The following is a 15,996-nucleotide window of genomic DNA, read 5'->3' as shown; positions in this document are numbered from 1 at the left end:
GCAATCATTTGAAATACTATTAATTTATAATACTGTTTATAACAATTACTTTAATTGCACGTTGAAAAAATCAATTTCTTGCATCCTTTCATTGTAACAATTGCACTTAGATGAATTCCAAATTGTAATTTGATGAGAAATTCAATCAACTGTATATGTAAGAAAAAAAAAAATTCATACAATGGCAGATATTTGAACAAAATATAGATGAGATGCTATCAGAAAAGACAAAAGACTACCGAATCATTTTTTTATGCATATTTGAAGATCTCTGTTCTCACTTTCTACGTCTAGATCTTTTATTCTAACTCGTTCTGTTGACCTTTGCTCCTTGTATATTTAATGTATTTGTTGGGCACATATAAAAGACATTTAGGACAAATGCGCACATATGCGTGCAGTACACGCACATGATTAAATGCTTGAGTATAGTATTTTCGGAAGTATAAAGCAAATCTTTTAGAAACAGTAATGTAAAGCTGCAAAATTTCACCATTCTGTAAAAAAAAATGCTTAGTACTTACTTTTAAATAAGTAATTAAAACAAATATGTTTATTTTTTATAAACCATAGTAAAGTATGAACAACAAATGCACTTTTCATGAGGCAAGAAAGCAACCCTCATACAATTTCCCATAGGAATGAGTAAATCAGAACTAAAATCATATATATTTCTTTTATAAAAAAGCTCCCATAAAGCCTCTTGTAAAAGAATGAATTGAAAACTGATACCTTTCCATTCTATAGAAAATCTGCATTTCGCAAGCAACAACAAAATTAACATGTGAGTGTTGAAAAAAAATCAATATTTACACTTTGCAATACTATCAGTTAAATACTTCTTGGTTTACGGACTCAGAACCACTTCATCGAAATCCATATCTGATGGTGATCGACTTGATCTTTGGAAACTTCAAAAAGAAAAAAAAGCCATCATTTCAAAGTTCGAAAATATAAACTAACATTTAGAAGTCCCAGAAAGTAAAATAAAAAATAAGTGAACTTACTTTTCTCGATGTCTGAATGAGTGGAAAGTGTTATTTGTGATTCGTCCGTTATTACATAAATTACGCTGATGTTGAGATTTCCTAAACAATGTTTCATCAGATCCATTTTCAATTCGTTCTAACACATATAATTCTAAGACATAATACTTTACATTTCATTTAGCTATATATTTTTAACTAGCTACGAAGAGTGGTACAGACAAATGTTACAAGCTACCATTAATTAGACGAGATAACTCTATTGAAATGAATATCCAAATATATTAATTAAACAAATTAAGGACTTCGTGAACAGCACTTTCAGCCAGCACTTAAATTCAAATTTTGTGTGATTAATAAGTATATTAATTGATTCCACTAGTATTAGCTATGTACGCATTTTAGTGGCGGTCATTGACTGTTTTTTTTTTTTTTTTTCTGCATTAGACACAAAAGATTTCTCGAAAAATTGGTTACAAAAAGTTTTCAAAGTCTATAAACAGCCTGTTTAAAAAAAAAAAAAAAATTTTGACGGAGATGAAAATGAATTCATCTCCATCAAAATGTTCACATTTAATGAGTTGTCTTCGCATTGCGGATTTAACCTAAGATGACGATGTCTCGCCAAACGCCAAACTGACCACCTGAATAATGAAAAAACAATGAACTAAGAAATCACCTATCAGAATTTTCCAATGGTAAAGAATGAGTTTGCCAGTTATATCTGAATTCATTTTCATCTCCATCAAAATTTTCGTGGTCAGTGAGTTTTTTTCGCTGTTGTGGATTTAATCTATGGTTCACTGACTGCAGGTAAGATGAAGAGCTTGTGCCAACCTGATATCTTTTTCTAAATAATGAAGTTTGACGAAAACTGACCTGATATCAAATTCTTGGAATTTTTAACATGTCAATATTGCTTCACTAATTTACAATGACTACAATGAGCAGCAGCATTTTTTACAAATGAGGAACTCATAATAATCAGCATATTTGAAAGATTGATAAAATTATGGATAATACTACCTTGGTGATTCATGGTTGTTGCTCAAATAAGAACGCTGCGCAACAATATATTCATCTTCTCCACTATCATCGGAAATATCATCAAAATCTGTACACTCTAAATCATGTAGACGAGATTCATCTTCCCTTACATGATCACAAATACCATCAACAAAGCTCGCTAACCTGAAAAATGCATTAAAAGGAGTATTAGAAAGTACAAAAAAGTAAATCAGTGGACCTATATCAAGATTACTCCAATCGATAATTATTAAAACCTTTTGCATCATAACAAAAGTTCACTAACCTCTTTGGATCACTCACTGAAGATGTAATTTTCCAAACATCAGCTTCCGGACTTCGACAATATCGACGTAATTCCTCTAATGCTTTCCTAGTTTCTTCCTCACCCTGCTGTCGATATTCTTCCATTGTCAGTAAACGTTGACATTGAGGAAATAAAAAAAGCCTAAAATATCGAAAATTTCATAAAATGGAAATTACTAAAACATGTCTTGAAATTTTGCAAGCGTGACATCTCAGTTGTATGCTTCATTCATTGTTCATAGTACGAAAAGAATATTTCTCAAGGCCTGAGAACATATGATATATTGAATAGCAAAAAGAAATTTACAATTTTACCTATATAAGCTTTTACCGATTGACTATAATATGCATAGAAATTTGTTATTAGTTTTGGGAAAAAATTCTTCCAAACTTATGCAGCTTATTTTAACATAACTTATCTTTAATTTACTAACCAAACTGCTTTGAAGATAGATATGAATCTGGATGCTATATTAATTAACCAATTCTTTGAGACCGACCATAGCAGTAACAAAGTAATGACTCCAACAGCTATATCTGTTGTCTAAAATAAAGCTAATAATAACTAAGTTGCAACAAATGACAAGAGTCAAGAAAAATACCATTTTAAACAGCATTATCAAAAAGAAAGTAACTAGTAACCAACTTGACAAGATGAGTATATTAGCAGCAAGGCAATCAATTGCAATGTCCATTGAGCAAGATTATGAGATCTGACGTCCGTTGGTGGTCCGTAACGATAACAAACTGCTAATGATACCAAAATTACAGTAGCGAAATATGCTGCCACAAATTTCTGATATAATAAAACTAAAGAAGCAAGATTTTTCCAAACGGTGTAAATAAAGAAGAACGAAACGGACCAGCCAGTGAACATCAATGGAATTCCCAACCAACTCTGAAAAATAACTTTACTGCTTCAATCAACATCTTATTTTCATTTCGTACCAGATTCGCCTATCAGCATCTATTGGTCTCATAAATTTTGAATCACCTTGTTTGTCATATGGAATTAACAATATTAAAACAACAATATAAGAATAATGTTATATACATTTCTACTTCAAATTCCTTAAAATAAATATAATTAAACAGCAAAGAAAAGTTTGTAGAGCCAGTGTTTTCGGAAATTTCGCAGTTCAGAGTTTTTCTTACCCATATGAAACTCATTTTGAAAAAAAGCATTGTTTTTATGATGATATTATTACACTCATAATAATAAAGCTAGCGAAAGAAGTGATAGACACTTAAACTCATTGAAACGAACCCTTGGAGTCAATCGGTAAACCACAAATCCAACAATCAAAAGTGATGCCAAAACACCAATCGTACAACCGCTGGTATAATAGAAAATAGCATTTTTCACTAATGAATATGACATCAAAAACAAGACTATACTACCAATAAATACAGCCACACGTATGTAATTAATTTCTAAAAATGAAATTAAGTGGCATAAAAAGTTTCTGAAAGCTTGAATTCACGATAGATTCTTTGTAATTAGTAAACAGTATGTAAAATATATTTGGAAATAATCTTCCAGTTTAATATTCGAAATTTTATTTTTGATATATTTTACAAACGATTTGAATAGAAAATAAACAACATAGATAAACATACTCCACACGCGTATTCGGATTTCATACGGATGTCGGGTGCTTACGCCAATAACAGTTTTAGAAAATGGATTTAACTGCTTGTAACGCAATAACTTAACACGTCGTACTAATCCCCAAAAACGCTGATCGTCGTGATAATGTTGCAACACTTCTGAACAATTCTCACCCTGTAATTATTTAACCTTACTAAAGTTATATCAAATTAGCATGAAGGAAGTTTTTGCTAAATTTCATAGCTACTTTACGAAGTTATTTTTAATGCGGAAAGTATACTAGAAAGAAAACACCACAATTAGTATTACTAATATCTATTGTGCGAAGGTCAAGACTCAACTTCATAGATGATTTTTTATTCCTCAAATTGCATTCATCTTAAAGATTGAGACGTGAAATGAGTGCTTGCCTGGTAAAGCTGATAAGCATGTTCGTTAGTAAGGTTAATTTGAACATAAACATCCATGAACATATGCTTCACATGATGAGGAAATTTATTACAGTGATAAAGATCCAAAATGCCAGACGTACTTGACCAACCAGATACTTTCGCTGGTACTGTTATGTACGATGATGTAAGCTCTAAAGATAAACAAAAATAAATGAATGTAACTTATAAGTAAACACATGAGGATGGTGAAGAATATTCAACATTCAATACTTTTTCAAGTTCCATTTGGAGCTCTAAGCATCTGTGTAAAAAAAAAAAAAAAAAAAAGAACTGTAAAAAAGAAAAAAGAAAACATGGAAATTTTGTTTTGAAGCAACATTATATAGTAATTAAAGAAAATTAGGTAAGTAGTTAAAACTATAAAAATATAATTTCTCCAAAAAATAGAAAATAAATGAACAAATAAATTTAAATTTGAAGTTTCATCAAATTATAGCTTTATAAATCTAATGCTTTCACTTACCACGTGTAATGCATTCGTCAGAGTTATCTTTATCGGCAGTCACCAAATAGAATGATAAAAGTAATAGCACCATTTTTTTCAACATCGCTACAATTTATCGATGTAAAGATAAAGACTAGAACGAAGACGAAATTAAATAAAAATAAATGCCAGTTCTATTGTTGTCGTTTTGGGTTATTGTAGATAATAACTGATCGATATTATCGACGAAATAATGAAATAGCCTGAAATAGCTAAATAAACTACAGAAGAATATATTCTGTGCAATTAAATTGCCAAAATTCTTGACTTACCTAAGTATTTATCATGCAACTTAAACAATATATTGCACACCATTGATTCACGGACTAGCTGTTATTTACTACTCGTCCAATTGATATCTGAATTTAAAAGTAACTTGGCGCTGTTTAACGGCATAATGTCCTTATTTCCTGTGGTTTAGTGTTTGTCTTTCCTCGGTCAGTATTCCACGTGTTTTCACGTGTACTATCGTCATTCAAGCCTGATCACGTTTTTACGCGTAGTATTAACTATTCAGAACTGATATAACAATTATCGTGGCGTCATTTTGTGATTGGTAATGGATGTATTAGTTATTTAGACCTATCTCCATCTTTTTTTTTAATTTTTAAACCCATGTAATATAATATATACCTTGATCTTTAACTGTTAGGAAGCTATAACTATTAGTATCCTCTTTGATCCATAAAATAATATGCACGGGTTTCTTCTCATATGCTCATTTAATTAAATTCGAAGTGATATTGCAGTGATAGAAGTGAAAAATTAACTTCAGAAGATATGGTAGGCATTGGCGATCTTAGTCGAGGTTTCATCCGGGAAATATGCGAGTCGAATACTGGCGAAGAGAGACCTGTAATTCAAGTTTTGGTAAATTAAATAATTTAATCATTTATCAGTTTTTCGTTGTGTTGGTTATTTTAATTTCTGTCTCCTTTGTAGTTTATGTGAAATGGCAGTGTTTCCCATTGTATAAAATAATTGTGATAGAATTAAAAAAGAAGAAAATCTTCCTTCAGGAAGCAAGACCATTGGTTAACAGCCAAGCTGAATCTGCTTCAGAAGCTCAGTATTTTCGGTTTCGAATATCTGATGGAATGTTCAGCTATAATTGTATGTGTTTTTGTACGTATTAATTGTTATTACTACTATAGCCATGTTAAAGTGTAGGGTTGCTTAATAAAAATACGTGATTATTATTGATATTAAATCTAAAAGCAGTAAGAAAAGTTATTTTATCATGTACTGAATTGCTCCTATCAATAACTTATTTCACTGATATTTGCAGCTTGCCTTAATCAAGCGAGTATAACAGAAAGAATCAAAACAGATGCTCTGGATCAGGGTAATCCGGTATTACGCATAAAATATACAATGTGAGTGTTGGGAATTCAAATTTAGCCCGGAATTACTTATGTACTGTATTTCCTTTCAAAAAAATGTATAGATAGTTCATTTTGGAGGTTGCAGTTTTTTGTTTAAGAAAGGCTGCTCAAAAACCACTGCTAAGAATCATGGATTACGAAATTTTGGGACGCGATTTGCCGGTTTTCGGGAATCCAGTACATCATTCTGGGAATCCAAATGATTATCGTGGATTAAATCCAAATGCTAATATGCATAATACGCGTCTTGAACTTCGATCACCCCAAAAGGGTGGCTCAACTTCGGGACAGAATACTCCTCGTAATGCTTTGCTTTTCATTTTATTTAAAAAAAGTTTTTTATTACAAATCCTAGCTAGGAGTGCTAAGGAAATTCTTTAATAATTACAATTATCATTTCTGGACTGTACGTAATGTTGACTGCTGTTGGTTAGCAATGACTCAAAGTGCTAGATGCCAAATTTTATTCCATAAATTTATTGCAAATTAAATTTTCGACTTTTTCAATTATTAGGAACGCTCACCAATTCCTTCAGTGATTTACAAACCACTAGTGGTGCTTTACTAAGTTTCTATGTGTCGCTGTTTCTTTTATCATTTGTTTTTATGTTCTGTAGTCGTTAAAATTCTTTTAATTTTATTCTGTAATTGATTTTTTTTCACTTACTTTTCAAGTTCTAGTTATAAGAACCAACGCTCTCAGTGCGAACTGTATGCAAGGTTTACTCTTGAAGTAACAACTAAAGAAGATGTGTTGCCATTACACTTCACAACTAAATATTTGTATTATGGGGATGTTCAAAGCATTTCATGGAAAACAGCTTAAAATTTCTTTCGAATAGAAGAATTACCTGATAATTCATGAGTTATTTTAGTCATCTTAACGCTAAAGCGTGTTGCATATTTTCACTTGAAGGTCTGAGAATTAATGAATGAGCATTCTACATTTCTCCTTCCATACACTATGCTTTCAATTACTAGTCTATTGAATCTTGTTGTCTTTTACTCTTCTTTTCGAGACATAAAGAATATATTGGAATTGAAGTAGAATATTTGGATGAGAATAACATCCTCAGAACTGATATACTGATAACATTTCACTTAATATATTTCGTTTTTTTTTTTTTTCAGTTCGTTATGGTGGCTCATCGTCGCGTCGTTTAGCCAATTTGGTGGGACAGAACTTGACACCGATTAAACTAATTACTCCATACGTCAATAAGTAAATCTTGAATGTGAAATCTGGGTTATATTTATATTTTATTCGATTAAAATGTATATGTTCAGTAAAAAAGTAAACTGAATGCTTTCAATTTTCTTATTACATTAATGTTATAAACACTTAGGTATTCATGTCTCATCTTACAGATGGCGTATTTGTGGTGTAGTGACTGCTAAGGAGGATTTACGAAATATCAGAACAGTTCGAAGGGATATGAAAGTGTTCAATTTTGAATTAACTGATGAAGAGGGCGGCTGTATACGCATTGCTGCATTTGATGATGTTGCTGAAGAATTCTACTCAATTATTCAGAAGGGATCGGTATGATATTTGTTTATTTAATCAAGATTATAATTCTCATTCAGTGTGTTAATTTTTCAATCTTTAATGTTTTCTTTTCATATTGATTCATTTGAACCGCTTACTTCACCCTATTTTTTTTTTTTTTTTTGATTGGTCAGAGGCTGACTCACTTTAATTTGTCTAATTAGCTTCAAATTTATTAAGATGTTCTATGTCTCCGGCGGTACTGTCAAACAGGCGAATAAACGTTTTAATACAACAGGACATGATTACGAAATCACAATAAGAAGCGACTCTGAGGTATTCTGTTACTTGGTTATTTCATTAATTATTAATAAGCAATTGTTACTATTTTGTCTTGCTATTTTATTTCTTCCATTTCTCATTCAGCAATATTTTGTTTCTGAATATCTATTTTACCAATGATGTTTCAGGTATCACCGTGTTTGGATCGTGAAAAAATTGAGCAACCAAAACTTTCACTCAGTATTGTTCGTCTTTGCAACGTGGCTAACCACGTTGGTGAATCGGTCGATATCATTGCCATAGTAGAAAAGGTCAATGATATAATGCAAGTAAGCTTTCTTGTTGATAATTTGTAATCTTTTTAAACATATTTTAATTTTTATTCGAGTTTCTGTCAGATGATGAGTTGGAATGTGAGGAATAAATGGTTAAAGCTTTTGATGTTTGTTTTTTCAGGTTACAGCACGAAATACAGGCGCCCAACTGGAAAAGCGGGATATAGTGCTAATTGATGCGTCAGAAACGGAAATCACATTGACATTCTGGGGTGAACAAGCTCGGCTATATGATCAAGAAATTGAGGGTCAGACTATTGGTATAAAAGGAGCATTTGTTAAAGAATTTAATGGTAAGTTATTTATTATTTTTTTTGCAAAAACTGGAATAATTCTAATTTTAATAAAATAATAACCGGCAAGAAAGTTTTTTTTTTTTTTTTTTTCTTCAGGAAGTTTAAGTCTAAGTACCGGAAATTCCAGTCGAATAGAGCTGAACATGGAATGTGCTGAAACAGCAAATTTATATAAGTGGTACCGAGAAACAAGACCTTCCATACAGGCACGTAATCTGACAACAACTGGTCTTACTACAGACAGTTATGGTGATTTTTTTTGATTCCAAAAAGTTTTTGTAATACATTTATACAGTCTTTTATTAAATTAAATCATACAGGACGAGATCTCCGAATCATTTGTTTATCTGAATTTTGTGGATTGGGACGAGATTCGGAGAAAGGCACATTTTTCAATATCACAGCAATGATCTCATCTTTGAAAGCTGATGGCGCTCTTTACAAGGTGAGATTATTTCTTTTCCTGATGAAAATTTATTATTTTCGAGATTTCAAGTCATTTCAAGAAAAGAAGTCAAATTCTATACTTTTATTTAAAAAAAATTTCAAAACACATGAAGGATTTCCTTATAATGTACTACATCAGTATTGCATTACAGAGCTGTGGTACGAATGGATGCAAGAAGAAGGTAATTGAAATAAATAACCAGTATCGTTGTGAAAAATGCGACATAACTTTGGATAAATACAAATATGTTCTTCTCATGACGGTAAGTTTTTTTCATTTTTATTTTTTTTTAATATTAACATACGAAGTCAATAGAGAAGTTTCATCTTTAATGCAGAACATTCTAGATGGAAATATCGGACTTTTCGGGATCTCACTGGGTAACGGTATTTGAGGATAAAGCTGTCAAGCTTTTGAAAACTGATGCAGAGCAGCTTGGACAGTTACTCGATAATAATCTGGTTTAATTTGACTCCTCTAATTTTCGTTGCTTTATCGACTTTTGATTTAATTTTTCCATTGTTTTTTCGCTTGGAAATCATTAGTAATTATAACGGTTTCAATTATTATCTTAGAATTTATGAAAAACAGTCATGCTAATGAATTAATCATTACTCTAACGATGGAAACTTGAGGGGAAAATATGATACAGTAAGGCCAAAATTTCACATTATAATTTCAGCTTGATGAATATAATGAGGTGTTCAATGCAGTCCGCTTTCGTGAATATACATTCCGTATTCGTGCTAAATCGGAATTTTACAATGTAATTATTTAATTGTTTTTAATTTCCTGCGGATATACCTCATATTTTCTAAGGGAAAAGTTGAATTTTACGTTATTTTTTCTGAATTTTGACATTAATTTGACGCTATTTTTAAATGATAGCTACTCCTTTGCCATAAGCAGATAATAAAAATTCTATTTATTCCGTAACGGAAACCTTACAAAGAATATAAATTACATTTTGTATTCAAACTGTAACATGTTTTACTGATGTATGTTACAGGGTGAAGAAAAAAATAAATGGAGTGTTTTCGATATTAACGAGGTCAACTATGACAAATATATTGATGAACTTACACGAGCAGTGAGTAAATTGGAGGAATTGTAGTTATTCAAATCCTTTTCATCATTAGCTATGTGAGATCTCGGTTTGTACGGCACATATGTTTTCCCAGTACTTTATTTTGAAAATTGAAATAATTTTTAAGTTGTAGCAACGTTAAAAGTGATGTTCTGTTGGCCTATTACTAATTTTAAGTCGTCTTGTAGTAACCTTAAACTATAATTTTATCTGTTTTAATTGAAACCAAACTGGATAAGTATTGTTAATGGGAGAAACTTCGCATTCTCCATTTTTCTTTTTTAATTTTTAAATGATTTTTTTGGAATATCAAGCGATAGTTTTTATTTCGGTGTTGAATTATAACTGGTTGTAGACCATTTAAATTTTTTTATATTGAAGTGCCGAAGTCATGTATTTACTTTTGTTGCGTTGTGAAATTTGTTTTTTTCCTTATTCTCACATATACATTTACATTATTTGTAGGTCTTATTTTTTGAAACTTTCTTTTTTTTTTTTTTTTTTGAAAAGTTCTGATATTGTTTGAAAGCATAAATAAAACAAAGATTCTCGAAAGCAACTCTTCTTCTATAAACAATCTAAAGTTTTCAACAGATGCAAATATAATACAGATTTCATCAAAATTTGGGAAGAGTTTTTGTTAACGGTGTTGCAAGTTCCAAATTTCGACTTTAATTATAATATAGTAAACTGCGATTGAAGTCGACGATAAGAGATTCGAAGTTTTCTTGTTTCATGAATGAAATGCTATTACAAACTTAAGTGGAAAATTTATCAAGAAATCATTGACAGTTATCAAGAAATCATTCCCGCTTCTGTCATCTTTCCGTCCTTCTGAAATTGAAGTAATTTCTGGATTTCCATCTTTCTGATTTCTTGATGTCCATAAATTATATAACTGTTAGTGCAATCATGCAAATTAACAATCAGGTGACAGTTTGCTGAGAAAATGATGGATATAATATAGGTGCTGATTGTGTCGTTGGTACCAAATTGGTAGGATTATCGCGAAGTAATATTCCTTGTTGTTGAGCAGTATAAGATAGTGATAATTGTCTTTCATATTCTTTTCGTGCCTATAAATCATATTTTAATTATGTAACATTTTCTTTTTTCTCGAAAATTTGCATTTATAAATAATTTGGAAGAAAAAAGCAAAAAGGAATTAATTCCTTTTATTAATTTAATAACATTGGAGGATTAATAATTGATGGCGCTATCTATATGAGTTTGTCTTTTGTTAAATAATTCTGTCACTGTATAGAGATGATATATCGTAGTGTATGTTCGGGTAAAAATGTTCGGGCAAAAGGTTAACGTAATATTATGAAAGATAACTTACGTAATCTAATTGTTGCGTATAAATTGCTAATTGAGCTCGTAACGCTTCATTTTCCTTCTCCAATTCGTCAACTTTACGTTGCATCATCTTTTCTCTCTCTCGTCGATTACTTCTGGATTTTTTTGCTGCTAAATTATTTTTGTCTCGTCGTTCACGATATCTGAATTATATATATTGCAATTGTTTCAAATTTAGCAAGTAAGGAACTTTTTATTAAATTTAAGGTTTTTTTTTTTTTTTAGATGATTTAATTAAAATTTTATAAATAAAAAGGGACAAATCTTATTAGAATGATGAATATTTTATTTGAGCATTGGGAAATTTAAAAATTTAACTGTTTTCATCATTAACTAGAAATGAAGATTTCTTAATCAAAAGATCATCAATTTTATAAAGCATTGCAAAATTAAGCAAAAAATAAAAAATCTGGGCTTGATGTCTTTTCCAAATCCTGATATTATTCAACTGTCGTTGAACTGCAAATGAATTGTTTTGATTCGAATTATGTTGGTCAACAAAAGAGGCCAACGATCATCACAATAAGATGGTTTAAAGCAGTCAATCACCAAACGAAGACATTTGAAGCCCAATAATACCCGTAAATATTATTCCTGGAAAAATACAGAAGCCAGCAGCAACCACAATGAAAATAATAAAAAGGAAATTAAGTTGGAAGAAAAAACAAAAAAAAAAAAAAAAAGCACAGACACACATACATAGCTAAAAGTTTCAAATTTCAGCACAAAATAAAATTTTTTTCTATCAAAATTGCATTCATATTGTGCAAATATTTAAATATTTTTACAAAAATATTCCAATTTAAAAAAAAAAAAAAAATACACTAACATTTAAGCAAATAAGCTAATGTGCGTAATTTTCAATGTTTAAAATATGTGCTCGCATTTTAGTCAAGTTTTAATTAATATATATTTTGTAAATTATACAAAAAAAAAAAAAAAACGATTAATATCAGAAAAGCGGTAATTATTATGCAAGACATAACATTTTGCTGCAGATATTGCTTGCTTGGCAGCATTTAGCAGCTTGCATGCATCCTTTCCTGCATATCGTTTGCTTTGACAAGAATCGGAAAAGTTGGTTTGCAAATTTCATTACTTTTTACGAGCTTCTTCATCTACTGGAATAATCGATCTACGTTGTTGTAATCGTTGTTGTTGTTGTTGTTGTTGTTCATCACGTTGTTGTTGTTGTTGTTGTTGTGGAAGTGATGTTGAAGCGGATATGATGGAAGATGATGTTGTAGGAAAGTTTTCTTCTTGTTGTTTGGTAATATTAACTACTGATTCATATGGTGGCGGTATTGGCATACTATAAGCTGTGAAATTAGCTGGTACCATATTGGTAGCTACTGGTGTCGGATATGAGAAATACAGATGATTTGCACCATCACTTTTAACTTCACTCATGTATGCTGGTATCATTGTTGTTACAATCATACACCTGTAATTACGATTTAATTAATGATAAAAAAAAAAGCAAAAAAGGTGACATGAAACAAGGTGTGACATCAAAACAAGGTCAAAATCATGTGACAAAGCTTTATAATATCGTATCATTTCAACAAATAAATTAAAATTATTTATACGATAATCTCAAAAACTTTACATAGCATCTTGAAGAGATAATATTTTACACTTAGAAATCTATCATAATCAATATAGAACTCATTCAATTTAAGAAAAAAAAAAATTTCTTGTTTTTTTTTTTTCTTTTTTTGAAAAATTGCTTGCATTTTACCATAATATTACATTATTAGATCATATATTTGCTGAATTATAGTATTTATTTGTGATAAGTATATTTGTGATAAGTTTAATTAACATTTCATTATTTTTCTTTTAGAGAAATGTCATTTTCTTTCAAAAATAAATGAAATTTGATAAGAAATTCAATATGAAAATGTATTTTTTTTGTTAAATTATCAATAAAATTTATAATGATATATTTATTCCTTATCTTTTCTAATTTTACATAATTATGATTATCATCTTCTATAATGTAAAATCTTAAGTTCCTTGCTATTCCTATTTAATTTATGCCTTACTTTGTCATTAATAATACTTTCATTTTTAGCAAACATATCAAACCGTTATTTCATAACAAATATTATCTTTGCTTTTAACAAATACCAAATTAAGTTATTTGGAAATAATATATCTTTTATTTACAGCAATTTTTTATTTTTTTTACTTTTATTTCATGTAAAGAACAAAGAAATGAAAAATTGAAAATGGAAATTTTTCGAAATTTAACCATGAATAGTTGTTGAAAACTAAGATCCAAAACAGTTATTGCATATCATTTACGTGATAATGATAACGTCAAAAGAGTGATAACACGTAAAGATCAATTCCTCATTCATTAATGAAATTCATTTTGAAATAATCGATAATTAGCTAATCACTTATGCTTAATTACAAGCAAACATAGAAGTTTTAAATAATATTTCGATCAGTTAATAAATGTATATTGGATATAATACGTATAATTAATGTATCGATAGGATTATATTAAATCTATAATAAATCGTTTTTTATGCAAATTTAATAAATGCATGAAAAACCATACATAAATAATTTTTGGCAATAATTTTGAATATATTGCAAAACAAATATTTAAAATGCTAAGCGTGTAATTAAGTATTTTAATTGCGTTATATTTTATTTAATGTGACAATATTTAAATGTCATTTCATACATTATACTATCTTTAGTTGCAAGAGTAATTATGCAAGAGTAAAATTGTTATGTACTATGATATACTAATAATATTCAGCAAGAATTAAATTAGAAAACATTTCAAATTTGCACACAAAAAGTAAATATTACCAGAAAAGTTAACATTTTCAATAAACTTAGTAGATCACATATACACTTTATAATAATCAATTGATTTTAATTTTTAAATTCCAAACATAATTAAAATTTCTTCGTAAATACAAAAAATATTAATAATTCTAGTATAATATAGAAATGGTGTAATGATTATACAAAATTTTGCTAAATGAATAATTATGAAAGAAATAAATTATAAAAATTTTTGTACATTTATGAAGTTTGGATTCTGTAAGTTTATTTGCTCAGGTAATCAATTCAAATAACTGTAATTTACTATCATCAAAAGAAGCAGAGGTGTTGGGATAATAATAGTATGTCTTCTGGTAAACATTACTTCAACGTATCTCTTAATGCATCTTCTCTTCATCATCTAAATATCTACCATATTCGATAAGTGTTGATGGCATCTACCTGATTGAACTATTACCTGATTGGTGGTTCATTAATTCATATGAAATGTTAACTATTTCGTTTGAAAAACTTTTTTTTTAAACTTAATTTTTACTCATAACATTTCTATATTTTAATTTAATCATAATAGAACATAAATTGCATGTAAAAAAAAAAAAGAAAAGTTATCAAATTTGATGATAATAACTACAATTATGATATCTTATTTAATAATGATTGCAATTTTTGCAGGAAGATGCTTACAACATTTTCCTGTACTGTAAATTTATTGCTAATGAAAATTAAATTAAAAAAAAAAGTTTCTCAAACAAAATAAATGAAGTTTCATGTGAATTAATGAACCACCAATCAGGTAATAGTTCAATCAGGTAGATGCCATCAACACTTATCGAATATGGTAGATATTTAGATGATGAAGAGAAGATGCATTAAGAGATACGTTGAAGTAATGTTTACCAGAAGACATACTATTATTATCCCAACACCTCTGCTTCTTTTGATGATAGTAAATTACAGTTATTTGAATTGATTACCTGAGCAAATAAACTTACAGAATCCAAACTTCATAAATGTACAATTTTTTTCAAATGTCTCTTCCACTTTCTTCCTCTCTTCCCCTCTCTCTCTCTCTCTCTTCATCCTCTCTCTCTTTTTTTTTAACCATTTAAATTATTCTAATGCTACAGCAATTATTTATGGCAATAGAAGATTGTTCGATATATCTTAATTACAACAAAAATGTTACTTTATCTCATACAATGCATTGCTACAAAAATAAATTTACTGTAGAAGGATCGAATAGTAGAAAGTGAGATTTTGAAATGATTTGAAAACTTTTATTAATTTAAATCCAAATTTTGAAATGATACAGTTAAATGACAACAAAATTGCTTACTAATATTTTAGTCTCATTATTGTGAATTAAGAAAATTAAGCTTAGATAGAAATGATGAAAGGTTATGTTAAATTTCTTTAATTATGAATAATTATTCTTTTCAGCCAAAAAAAAAATTTTAATTTGCAATTTAAAAGGGGAAAAAAAAGCGTCAAAATGTATGCCTTTTCTTATGATTTATAGAAATTATCAAAATATGAAATGAAATAGAAATGTCATCCATTGAAATCTTTAATTTCAATAAGCATTTCTATTTCTATATCATCCAATAAAATTTTTCTAATTATTTGAGTTGTCTCATC

At 29.2% G+C, this 15,996-nt stretch overlaps 3 protein-coding genes across 3 annotated transcripts; 1 reads left to right on the top strand and 2 right to left on the bottom strand.

Annotated features, from left to right (window-relative positions):
- Positions 1–847: 847 nt before the first annotated feature.
- Bm3262 (Protein KIAA0286, putative) lies at positions 848–4,930 on the bottom strand (the record flags this gene model as incomplete). The annotated part of the gene is made up of 11 exons (XM_043076372.1): positions 848–911; positions 1,008–1,088; positions 1,666–1,836; positions 2,013–2,177; positions 2,299–2,460; positions 2,753–2,862; positions 2,965–3,216; positions 3,586–3,752; positions 3,939–4,104; positions 4,341–4,513; positions 4,846–4,930. The coding sequence occupies 11 exons, from the start codon at positions 4,928–4,930 to the stop codon at positions 848–850; spliced, it is 1,596 nt and encodes a 531-aa protein (XP_042932306.1).
- A 716-nt stretch (positions 4,931–5,646) lies between these two features.
- Positions 5,647–10,215, top strand: Bm9861 (replication factor A 73 kDa subunit, putative; the record flags this gene model as incomplete). The annotated part of the gene is made up of 15 exons (XM_001895100.2): positions 5,647–5,736; positions 5,886–5,979; positions 6,155–6,242; positions 6,350–6,552; positions 7,383–7,473; positions 7,620–7,794; positions 7,981–8,076; positions 8,211–8,351; positions 8,479–8,650; positions 8,750–8,902; positions 8,974–9,098; positions 9,253–9,363; positions 9,449–9,562; positions 9,784–9,867; positions 10,111–10,215. 15 exons carry the CDS (start codon positions 5,647–5,649, stop codon positions 10,213–10,215), a joined length of 1,842 nt encoding a protein of 613 aa, XP_001895135.2.
- Positions 10,216–11,114: 899 nt separating this feature from the next.
- Positions 11,115–12,987, bottom strand: Bm9862 (Hepatic leukemia factor, putative; the record flags this gene model as incomplete). The annotated part of the gene is made up of 3 exons (XM_001895101.2): positions 11,115–11,264; positions 11,531–11,690; positions 12,647–12,987. The coding sequence occupies 3 exons, from the start codon at positions 12,985–12,987 to the stop codon at positions 11,115–11,117; spliced, it is 651 nt and encodes a 216-aa protein (XP_001895136.2).
- Positions 12,988–15,996: the final 3,009 nt, after the last annotated feature.

Source organism: Brugia malayi (genome assembly GCF_000002995.4).
Source record: "Brugia malayi strain FR3 genome assembly, contig: Bm_v4_Chr1_scaffold_001, whole genome shotgun sequence".
Lineage (NCBI taxonomy): Eukaryota > Metazoa > Nematoda > Chromadorea > Rhabditida > Onchocercidae > Brugia > Brugia malayi.
Note: the sequence above shows the minus strand (reverse complement) of the source record. Positions and strands in the feature narration are given on the sequence as shown.